Source organism: Callospermophilus lateralis, chromosome 5 (genome assembly GCF_048772815.1).
Source record: "Callospermophilus lateralis isolate mCalLat2 chromosome 5, mCalLat2.hap1, whole genome shotgun sequence".
NCBI lineage: Eukaryota > Metazoa > Chordata > Mammalia > Rodentia > Sciuridae > Callospermophilus > Callospermophilus lateralis.
The window spans coordinates 65,399,653-65,411,919 of NC_135309.1; the positions used below are offsets into that span (position 1 = coordinate 65,399,653).

Genomic DNA, 12,267 nt, shown 5'->3' on the forward strand with positions numbered 1-12,267 from the left:
CTGGTCTACCCATTAGATGCCAGTAGCATCACCCCTTGATGACAATCACAAATGCTTCCCATATGGCCCTGGAGGCAAGGTGCTCCTTGTTGAGAACTTCTGTTCTAGATGTAGACTTATATGTGGTCGATGGTTGTGCGAGGCCCAGATAAGCAAATCTGTGTTGGCATCAGATTGAGTGGGTTTGATTTCATACGATGTTGTATCTTACCTTGGGCAAGTCACTAACTAACCCTGACTAGGCATCATTTTGTCCAATTATAAAATGAAAATAATACTATCTCATGGGGCTTTTGTAAAGATTTTTAAAAAGAAATCCATAAAGAGTGATTAGCACAAACCGATCAATACAAGTCAGTACTAAGTTATTGTAATTCAAAGCAAAGCATCAAGGCGCAGCATGAGAAGCCACATTGTTTTGCCAAAAAATGATGCTGAATATCTAGTAGGTGTTTATCTCACTGCTTGGGCTTGATGCTGGTTTCAGGGAAGTGAGTAGTGAACATGCTACTAAACTGCACAGATTTCATGAGTGACTGTCAGATGCTAGATTCTGGGTGACTGCTAAGGAGACACTCCTGCCATTGAGATGGATTTAAAGGCAATTAACATTTTGAGTGCAACTGTATGACACTGAAGAAAAATAATAAACACTTGTTAAGCAGTAAATTTCACTGCAATGCTTAGAGTTAACTTGCTGTTTGCTTCAAAATAAATTTAGAGTTGCAATGACACCCCAAAGAATCAAAGTAACAAATACATTGTATTTCAGGCCCCTGAGTGGTTTATTCATCTCAATATTTGACAGTGCTGATTATGAAGCTGTTGCTGATAGAGGAAGCTTGACCTCTTCCGATAAAAATTCATTCTGGTGAATAGCACAGGAGTCCCAGGCTTTGGAGGAAGGAAAGAAATCTGGATCCCCGACCAGCCTGCTACCCACTCACTCCTCCAGAACAGTTTCCTCACCTTTAACATGAGCAATCCAGCCGAGTTCTTTGGCCTTCTGTGAAGTTCTGTTCCATCCCACTCCCATCTCACCACACCCTCAGAAACATGCAAAGAAAGGAAGTCAGGAGCAGAGGTGGTGCTCTCTTTGGTGCCTGTGAAGGATGCCTGTTAAACTCTTGTGCCTTCTTTCCTTTCTCCTTAGGTATACAGTTCTGCAGAGTGGACATCACCAGGAACTCGAGAAACTGCCCATACACATCGACCCAGAGTCCCTGGAATCATGCTTCTGATAGAGGATGTGGCTCACCATTTGGTCATTCATTCCCATTCATGTCTGTACAAACAGGACACCTTGGCATCAGGCCTGATCCTCATCATCACCAGTAAGGCACGAGGCAGTGGGTCCGAGGGCCCTCTGAAGGTTCACAGAGGAGAGCATTGGGCAGGACCCAAGGCCAGAGCATCGAGGATCTCAGAGTTGTGAAGGGATATTCCAGGCATCTTCAGATCCAGCCTCCCACCCAAAGCAGAAGTAGCACTTTTCATTGCTTCTCCGGAAGTTGGTCAATTTCAGTTTGTGTGTCTCCAGGGACAGGAGCTCACTGCCTCCCAACGTAGTCACTTCTGTGCTGTGAAAGTTTTAATTATAAAGAAGTTCTGTCCATCAGGGGCCATTCAATTGTCCCCTCTCCCCCTGAAAGCCCTTCCATACTGGAAGACAATGGCCTTCCATCCACCACCTCTTTCCATCTGCCCTCTATACTGAACATCTCCCATTTCTTTCCCATTCTGGCCATTTTCTTTTGGGTGTGCTTTGGTGGGTGAACTAACTCTCTGGATGAAGTTCAGATGACATCCGTGCCAGGATGTCGTCCAGAAGCACTGAAGGACTGACAGTGAAGCATCAAGAGTTTTTGTTTATAGTCATGAACACTTAAATTTTCTTCCTTCTTTTGTCTCCCACCCTTTGGGGATAGACTTTGGAGATGCTGCTTAGGTTTTAGATCCATGACCAAAAGGCATCTTCACAGTTGATCTGGTGTGTGTGTGTGTGTGTGTGTGTGTGTGTGTGTGTGTGTGTTTGAAGTTGGCATTTTCTTACTGGAAAACTGGTGATGGGGTCATTTGAAATAAATCCTCATTCCCTTCCCTTCCATGACCATGACCATGGGAAAACTATCCTTTTCCAAGAATGTTGATTGAGAATGGGGGAAATGGTGTGTCCAATGGGACAACTTTTAGGGACATTCAGGGCCTTCTGCTGAGTAGCACCTGGTCCGGTCAGGAAGGTTTTCTCCTTTGGGAAGAGATATAACCACAGGGGAAATTTCAAGCTCCCAGGGCTCCATTTTCTACACATTCTAGTAGCATCATGTTCCCGCCAAACTTCTAAGCTACTTCCCATTCAGTGTTGAAGCCATCACCATCTGGCTTAATCTTAGTTAAATATACCCCACGTTGAGACTCTCTGAGCCATTTTTTTCTAGCTGCCTTTCCTTTGGTTGCAGGAGGGTAGGGGTGGGAACTATTGAAAAGATTTAATTGCTGGTCCTTATGGTGAAACTGGGAGGACAGGGAAGGTGGGTGGTGGTGGGAAGGTGGGTGGTGGGAAAGTAGGTGGTGGTGGGAAGATGGATGGTGGGGTACATACATAACACATACTGCAAGGTAAGTTTCTGCCTGAAATTTAAACTTCACAAGTTCTCCTTGTCCTCCCACTTGGTCTGTTGATCCTTTCTCTTCCTCGGGTGTTTTAGTTAGCTTTTTTGCTGCTGTGACCAAATGGTCTGATAAGAATAATTTTAAGGAGGAAAAGATTACTTGGGGCTCATGGTCTTGGAGGTCTTAGTCCATTCCTTAGGACAGGAGGTGAAGCAGAGCATCAAGGCGGAAGTGTGTAGCAGAGGTGGCTCTGGAATTATAGAGTTCTCCACATGCTGTTTGAACATGACCCTGTTCTTGAAGCATAGAGCACTCCTTAGGGAAAGAATAAAACAGAAATGAGAAGAATCATATTCCAGTGAGAGGAAAGCAGAGCTGGGAACATGGCACCCAGGAAGGAGAGAGAGAGAGAGAGAGAGAGAGAGAGAGAGAGAGAGAGAGAGAGAGAGAGAGAGCTCCTCTCACAAACAAAATATAAATCCCAAGGGCATGTCCCATAGACCCACCTCTTCCAGCCACACCCTACCTGCCTAGAGCCACCATTTAGTTAATTCCTGTTGGGGATTAGCACACTGCTTAGGTTAAGACCCTCATAACTCAATCATTTCACCTCTAAACCTTCTTGCATTGTCTCACATATGAGCTTTTGGGGGACACCTGATGTCTAAGCCATAACATCAGGAATCTCAGAAGCCACCATTGCCTCCTTAATCTGAACCACCTTAACCCATGAGGGCAGAACTTCTTAGCCATCCATCTTCCCAATGTCCTCAGGTATCTTGAAAAGGGACAATCAGAGCCCATGGAGAATTAGGGCAACCAATGATGTGGTGTTAACATTCAGAGTCCTGAGCAGACTGAGAATGGTCTAGCGCCACATTTATAGAATCTTCCCTGTGTAAAGAACTAATCCCTCTTCTCAAGTGGATTTTGTTTCTTCACTTTTTCATGCAAAAGTTAGAAAATGGTGACTCTGGAGGAATACAGTTCTCCACATGCTATTTGAACACAGCCCCATTCTTGAAGCATAAAGCACTCCTTAGGGAAAGAATAAAACAGAAATGAGAAGAATCATATTCCAGTGAGTAGAAATACACTTAGAATTTCAAGGAGCTGGTAAACTTTGATGCCCTGCACATTGATGGGCTCTACTTTTTAATACAGGTGTGCATTTACACATACTTAAACACAGTAGGATTTCTTTCCTGAGAAATACTTCTCTTCCCAGCAGCTTAGCAAGCACATCTATCTGCTCAAGGAAAATATTATTTCTCAGTGGCAGGTCTTCCATATTAAGTAGTGACTTGGATTCAGTAAGATTCCAAAGATTGCAACATAGGAAGGAAAATGAGATGTCCCTGTGTGGAGGCCCTCTCCCTCTCCCTGACTCTCTCTGGTCATGTTTCTGGGGGCTGACTCATGATTGGTGTCTGTGGAGGTCACACACAGACCCAGACTAGGGAAGGACAGCAATGGCAAAATATTAGCACTTGTCATTATCAAGAAAGTGGTCTCCCTTGCAGAAGAGAGCTTCACAAGCAAGCTTTGCTCTCTCTTTGGACGAGGGTTGAGATGACATGGTGATAAGCCAAATACCCACAGTCAAAGGATAGGATCAAATTTGTTCTGCCTGGACAACTGCCAGCCTGGCATTAGTTAAAACTATGGCTTCCTGGAATCCAGATAATATATCTTGTATGGAGGACTCAAAAAGAGAGGACTTCTAGCTGTGCAAGGATGGGGGCGTGGGGACCGATAACTTGTGCTCTTCTCTAGGAAGGTGCTCCTCCTCCTCCTTCTCCAGGAAGCATACAATGTCAAGAAGAGATACTCCTGGGACTGAGGGTGATACAGCCCCAAGGAGTCTGCCATATTGTCTTGACAGTCCACCAAGGTAATGGAAGCTGCAGCCAGACCGTCTCCATGCCTGAGATAAAGGGGTGTGCTTCCTTTTCCCTTGATTCCAGTCCAGAGGACTATCCACCCTCAGACTCTCATTCCAGCCCTCTCCACTAGCAGCTAGAAAGCAAATGAAATAAAACTCACTCCTTCAACTGTGTGTGTGTAGAAAAACATTTTCTTTCTGAGAATTCACCTCGCCTCACCATTTTCACTTCATGCTGCTAACCTGCTCTGTCGGGAAGCCAACTGCTATCTATCTGGGGCCTGTGGGGTGGGCGTGGGGTGGAGGAGGGAGGGGCAGGGGAGTGGAGTAACTAAATTGCTTTTAATATTGTCTTCAAGTGAGAACAAAATAATAATGTCTTCTTGGTGCTGTGTTGTCTACTCATTTATCTCCTTGGTATTGGAGCTCTCTGGTGAAAGATCAGAGTTGCTTTGCTTTTTCTATTACTCTGCGTCAAAATCTTTCCTGAAACACCTGGTCTAGGAAGGAAAAAAAATAATAATACATTTGCTTCCTTGGGCCAAAATTTGCAATCTCTTTTCTACCCAGCCTTCAACTCAGGCTCCGTATTTGGTTTGGATTTAAACAACTGAGGTGTGTCTTGACGTTTTGGCCCTTACTCGGCACTTGCCTCCCTGGTGTGGCCTTCAGGATCTCTAAGCTGGCAGGGTCATCACAGGTGTCTCTTGCCAGTCACCAAAGGCCTGTTAGGAGTTTTACCAAATATACGCTCTTCCTGTACTATTAGTTACTTAATATCATTATTTAAGTCCGTTTAAGTTTTCCTTTGCACAAATTGATTTTAGAAGGAAACATTATATCGGTATCCAAACTAGACAAGCAGGTTTGCTTGCCATAAATAGAGAGCAGCCGTAGAGATAAATAAATGAAAACAACACAAGGCTATTAGGTTGGAGCCACATGCCAGCACTTCCACCTTGTCCTCAACTTCTATATTGACAAGTGTCCAGGAGCTGTTAGAGGTACCCCACCTCCCCTGTGGGACTCTGCCTGCTAATTGGAAGGGTAGGAGGATATTTTACAAGAGAATGAACTTATAGACTTTAGGAGTTTGTGTGATTTAAGTTCATGCTGCATTCCATACTTTGGGGAACATAAATGGAAACTATGTAGAATTTTTAACTACTGTTCAATTTCATTCAGTTTAAGTTTCTCCTTCCCTTTACCTTTTCTTTTGACTCACCCCAGAAAATATCTTAATAATAATAACAACAACAACAGCAAAAGTGAGAAAAACTAACATTTTATTTATCTATTTTTTTTTTATTTTGAACCCAGATGTGCTGCACTACTGTTTTACATCACAGCCCTTTTTGTTTTTATTTCATATTTTTTATTTATTAAATACTTTGAAAAGTTTTTTGGTACTGGGTATTGAACCTAGGGGAACTTTACCACTGAACCACATTCCAAGCCCTTCTTATTTATTTATTTATTTTTATTTTGAGACAGGGCCTCACTAAGTTACTGAGGCTGGCTTTGAACTTCTGATCCTCCTGCCTCAGCCTCCCAAGTTGCTGGGATTACTGGTGTGCACCACTGTACCCAGTTTTATTTTATAATTTTGAGACAGGGTCTCACTAAGTTCCTGATACTAGTCTTGAATTGCCATCCTCCTCCTTCTGCCTCTGGAGTCCCTGGGATTACAGGTGAATGCTATTATTAATGAGCTCTATGGTGCTAGGCACTGTGGATAAATGCTTTACATGAATTATGTCATTTAAACCTCATAAAATTCTTAGATAAGTGCCCAAAATTACCCCCACTTTACAGGTGAGCAACCTCAACTGAGACACCTGTTAATAACCCTGGGGAATATGGATTTTTGAATGCAAATTCAGGAAGTCTGATCATAAAGTCCACAGTACTAAACATGCCCAACTGTGCTTATTTGGTTGGATTAATTCAATTCATATTCATGCGTGAGACCCTGAGCTAGGAGAGAACTGTAAACCAGCTCTCACCTGTGGCCTGGGTTTTTTTCTTCTTCATCACCTGCAGACCTGAAGAACATCTCCAGATGTGCCTATTCCAGTCTGAATACTGCCACTCAATTGCTCTCTTATCTGGACCTCAATTTACCCACTTGAATGGTGGAGGGATTCAGGTCAATGACTAATCAGCAGGAAAGGATCTCTGCACTGATCTTTCATAGTCTTTCTAGTACAGACATAGTAGCCTGGTGTTATTGAACAACCAAAAACAGACTGTGAGGCAAAGAAAGCATGGGTCCTTTATATTGCAGATTTTCACAGGGACTGCTCATAGTAGGAGTGGCCCCTACAGAAGGCTGTTTGACTTCCTTGCATTTCTTGGTTGGAACCTGGAACATTCTTTAGCTATGATCATACTTGTCCCAGTAAATATCAACTCTCCGCTGCAGGCACTTGACGTCCTGTCTCTGAGTCTCTTACAGGAGCTTGTGGGGAGGCATGGTTGATTTCATTTTATTGAAGAGGAAAAGGACCTTCTTGGTGCAAGAGTCTTCCTGAGGACACAGAGCTTATTATATGGGGTAGAAGTCAGGATGGAAAACACTTCAGGTCCCTTCTTTCTAACAAAGTGCTTTTGTTTTTTCATCTTCTTTAAATTTATTTCTAAATATAAAAATGAAACATTTTAGATTATATAAATTATGGTTTACACAAATGATGAATTTATGCAAGTCATTCCCACTATAAAAAGTTCTAATTACATGGATGCAGCAAAATACCCTTTGACCCCGACTCAATCCCACTTGCCTCCCCAGAAATAATTGTTCTTGTCACTTGGTTAATATAATTTGAGATTTTTTCTAGTTATTATAATGTACAAATAAAAATATGAGGGTTTTTGTTCTTATAAATAAATTAATGAATCTGTATATGATTTGCAACTTTCCTTTTTAACCCCAAACTTCACTTTACACAAGTTATTCTTTTTTTTATTGCTACTGTTGTGTATGAATTTTCTGTCTCAAACATTGTATACTTTGCAGTGTTGTTTCTTTTAGTTCTAGTTACATCTGTGTGTGAGCCAGGTCCAAGTCCTGCATCAGAGAATCAGCAGCCTCCTTTTGCTGGGACTGTGCTAACCATATGAAGGGTAGCTGGAGTGGTTTCAAATTTAAGCAGCAGCAGCAGCAGCTCTGGTTTGGCAGCTTTGCTGTTGGGGAAGGTCCTGCTATGGACCTCACCAAACCTCCTCCCACTTTGAGGGACTGAGAAATTGACCCAGCTGTACAGGCTTTTGAGTCAGACATATGACACTTCCACCAACTCGTAGATGTGTGTTTTCTCAACCTGTTAAACCCTACCTTCCTCTAAAGTATGATCCTACATATTCTAAAATGTTAGTACAAGGAGACAAAAAGCCCTTGGTAATCACTTTTAAAAATGTGAGCTTTCATTTCATGCTTTTGTTATCTCCTCTTGACAGCCTCAGTTGTTCTGTATCCCACCATCCGTCTCAGGGTCTGGTCTAAAGAACGGGTTATAGAAAGATTAGTCCAAACCTCCCCCACCTTTCATAAGGGGAATTATGAAAGTAGAAGCAATACTATCTCCATTTGCATCACGTTGTCCAATTCACTTCCGGTTCTCATTGGGCCCTCACCACTGCCCAGCAGGTGAGTGACATTAGTTATTACCATTTTACAGATGAGGCTAAAGGGCAAAGGTGGTGACTATTTTCATGGCCATCAAGCAGTTGTTTGAGGAAGTCAGAATCTGCATCCATTTCTTCTGATTCCATATATGAAGTCGCAGTTATGAGGAATTGTGGTGCAAGTTGTTATTTAGAGAAAGTTTTAGACTCATACACCTGGCAGCATGAGATACAAGAGTCTCTTTCTGATACTGACATTTAATTACATACCATCAAAATCAACATTAATTCAGTCATAGATCATCTATATTGATACTAATTCAGTCATTTGTCATCCATGAAATATTTCTTAAGGCCTTTGAAACAAACAACAACAACAACAAAAATACCAGATACTGTACAAGCTGGTAACATAACTGGAAAAGTGGGATAACTCAGTTCCTGATGGGAAGTCTGTGCAAACTGTGGCCTGAGGCCATATTTGGTCTGTAAGCCTTTAGGATGGCTTTTACTTTTTTTTAAATGCCTGAGGAAAAATACTCAAGCATAATATTTGGTTAAAATTATGTGGAATTCAAATTTGTATTCCCAAATAAAGTTTTATTGTAACATCCATGTCCATTCATATATACTCAAGATTTTAGTAGATCTCTCAGAGAATGTGGTCCATTGAGCCTAATACTTACCCTCTGGCCCTGTACAGGAAGTTTGCTGACACCTGCTGAAAGGCAATTGTTATCCAGACAATTAGTCTGTACACATTTACCAAATGCCACAAAAGTGGGCATCCTCCAAGGTTCGTGTTGTTCAGTTGTCTGGTCTTGTTATATTCACAATCATTTCTGTGCTCATTGTACTTCCTTACCAAACAGGGTTAGAAGATAAAAAGATGAGGATACACCAAGAAAAGTTGAAAAGCAGCGGCCTCTTGTGGCTAATGTATGCATTATTTAGAGGATTTAATTGTTCCTGTGACCGTTAACAACAACAGCAACAGCAACAAAAATAGGCCAGGTGAAGTGGTACATGCCTGCAATCCCAGCAAATGAGGAGGCTGAGGCAGGAAATTAGCAAGTTCAAGGCCAGCCTCAGCAGCCTAGTAAGGTCCACAGAAAGACCATGTCTCAAAATAAAAAATAAAAAGTGCTGGAGTTGTGGCTCAGTGGTTGAGTGCCCCTAGGTTCAATCTCTGCTACCCAAAACAAAACAGGATTAGATTGGATTTTTGCCAAGGAACCGGGGATTCCATATTGTTCTGAAATATCTGGGATATTCAGATTATTTCTGATTATTAGTTATAACTTGACTAGTTGAATTACACCCTTCTAATTAAAAGGAAAGCTAGCTGAGTTAAAAACAATGTGATAAATAGATGAAGGAATGAAATACTTACACTTTCTAAGGTGATAGGTAGAATTTTAAAAGCCTTGAGAAAACAAAAAGAGACCTTTGAAAAAAGAGACTGATAATCACTCAAATACTTTAGTATTAGGAAAACTTACTGGCAACCGGCCTTCCTGTTAGTCATAGTGAAGGCAGTGTAGTGGTAATAGACACTTGGCTGCTTGTCCTATCCAGCCCACACCAGGCCCTGACCATGGGTGAGCCATTGTCCCCTGGGCTTCAATATCCCCTATAAATGAAGGGGTTGGACTAATTCTGAAGGACTTTATACCTTGTACAGACTACAGTTCCTTGAGTCTATTTGGAAAGTCCCCTTTTTGTAAACAAAGATAGTTCCATCAAATCTTAATCTGGTGCTGGTTTTGTTGAAGGTGCTATGGTAATCATGGTAGTGGTGTGTGTCGTAGGATGATTCTTCTTATGGCATGGTAATATAGTGGGTATGTTGTAAGTTGGAAACAGAGCTAGCAGACCAATTAGGAAGGGAAGAATCCACCATTGAAGATTTATTACTGCAAACCAAGATGAAGGGGATAGAGAATGGATAAATTGTGTTAACCGTTGTATAGTGTTATGATGTTCTTGTGGTGTAAGAAGAGAGAATTGTTCCACTAGTTCATTCTGAAGTGCATTAAAATCTTTATCAAGAAGAAATGCAAAAGGAGATAACAGCAATTGCTCAATATTTGGTGAATTTCCAGAGGTATCATTGTAAGGTAAAAATGTGACACAAAATTGACAAAACAGAGTCTCATTCAAGTTATTGTCTAGTCCATAAGTCTTCTTGTTGTTCCCAAAGCCATAAAACTGATGCTTTGAGAGTGTCTAACCTTTGTAATATCTGTCAATCAATATGAGTCTGTTTTTTATAATTGTAATGTAACGATTTGCAGATAAGTATTCAATTGATGAGCTGTTTGCAAGGAAGGGGCTAGCATGTGGCTACTGTAGCAGCAGTTGCTGCTGTGACAGTAATAGCAATAATAATGACTATGAGAGTAGCAAAAAAATTTTTAGGTCTATATAATATTAATTTTATATAGATAATCCATTATTGCCACAGATGGGTAGGATTAACTGGCATCCATCCATGAGCTCATTGTTTTAAAATTACAATTTCAGTAATATTTAAAGTGTGATATTATGGGCAGAATAACAAAGGGTTAACCACATCTTATTTCCTTTACTTTATAGGGCTATGATTCATAACTAGTATTGCAAATGTTTTTAAGTTGAATTAATGCCAGAATATAAGGTTTAGTTGTACACACAATTATATAAGCTTCCATTTCATTCCATTTCCATAGTCATTGCATAGAAAAATGTTCCCAATGCCTGTGCCTAAGATCTCAGGGAACAAAGGCTAATCCCAACCACCATATAATAGTATGAGACTGGGAACATGAATTAGTGGAATTTATACAAAATGCTCCCATGGCACTTGCCAGTCCTGGATTCTAGTTGTTCCAGCCACGGTGCTATCCACTTCCTTGCAAACAGCTCATCAATTGAATAGTTGTATGCAAATGTTACATCACAATTACCAAAAAAAAAGACTCATATTGATCAACAGATATTACAAAGGCTACATGCTCTCAAAGCATCAGTTTTATGGCTTGGGGAATATCAAGAAGACTTATGGACTAGACAACAACTTAAATGTGACTCAACAACTTGAATGTGACTTCCATTATAATGAAAGGACAATGAAAATGCCCATGTGGTAGCATTAAGTGGCAGTAAATCCAAATCTGCTGGTTTCCAGTTTTCTTGAATTAAATCTGAAGTTAAATTTTATTTAGTAAAATGGGGGAAACTGCAAATGCTCCTGGATAAGTCCGGGAGATCTAGGTCATGGCAAATAGGAATAGAGCATTTTGAGTGGTAATGGTGTTGGGAATTAGGTCATCCCTGTAAACCCTATCTTTTTATTAACCTCTGATATTTCGCATCACTCATGTGAGATTTATTTTGTTAAGTATGATTCATGTACCATTGATCTGTTATTTGAGCACATGGTATACTATTGATAGTAGATGGGAAGACTAGGACTACGTACACTCCAATCTCTAGACATTTTATGCCAAATCAAAGAATTATCGATAAATGTACAGAGTTCCTGAAAGAGTTGAGTTGGATTTAAATTTAGCCCAACAGTAATCATTGGAGTTAATGGGAAGCTCAGGATGAATCCAATCTACAGCAGTAAAATAAAGTGAATTCAGAACAAGTGCCCAATATATATAGGCTTTCCCCATGGGAATGGAAAGAATGAGCAAAATTATAAGTATCCAACTTCCCTGATTATTACTACGTGTTTAGATGAATTGATAGTAATCACAGAGATTCATAATCAAAAATAAGATTTTTGGTGTCTTAGCGGTTTTTAAAGTCTCCCCAAGTTGGATGATTCGTAAAAGGCTGGAAAGGGTAGTGGACAGGGTCTCAGGGGAGGAGTCATACACGGAGGAAGGCTGATTATGACCTTGAAGATGGAAAAAGGATCTTTCTGATTGAGTCAACTCATAATAGGTTTTGATAAGAAATCCAGATAGTACGAGATGGTAGTGAAATAGCACATAGCCTCATCCCCAGGTTATCAGTAAAGCAGGATCCTATTATTTCAGACCCTGTTGGGGTAACCTATATAGTACTCGAAGATGCATTTGTTCCAAAACAGACGGGGACGTGTAAAAGAAGTGTCACTGTGTGGCAGTTAACCCGTTCATTTGATTTAA

The 12,267-nt window shown here is 40.8% G+C and overlaps 1 protein-coding gene across 1 annotated transcript in view; it reads left to right on the forward strand.

The window, feature by feature from the left end:
- Htr4 (5-hydroxytryptamine receptor 4) overlaps nucleotides 1-1,241 on the forward strand; it is a 103,200-nt gene extending 101,959 nt beyond the window's left edge. The window contains exon 6 of the mRNA XM_076857639.1: nucleotides 1,154-1,241. Within this exon, the coding sequence (XP_076713754.1) occupies nucleotides 1,154-1,241 (88 nt within the window). The remainder of the gene's footprint in view (nucleotides 1-1,153) is intronic.
- The last annotated feature ends 11,026 nt before the right edge of the window (nucleotides 1,242-12,267 follow it).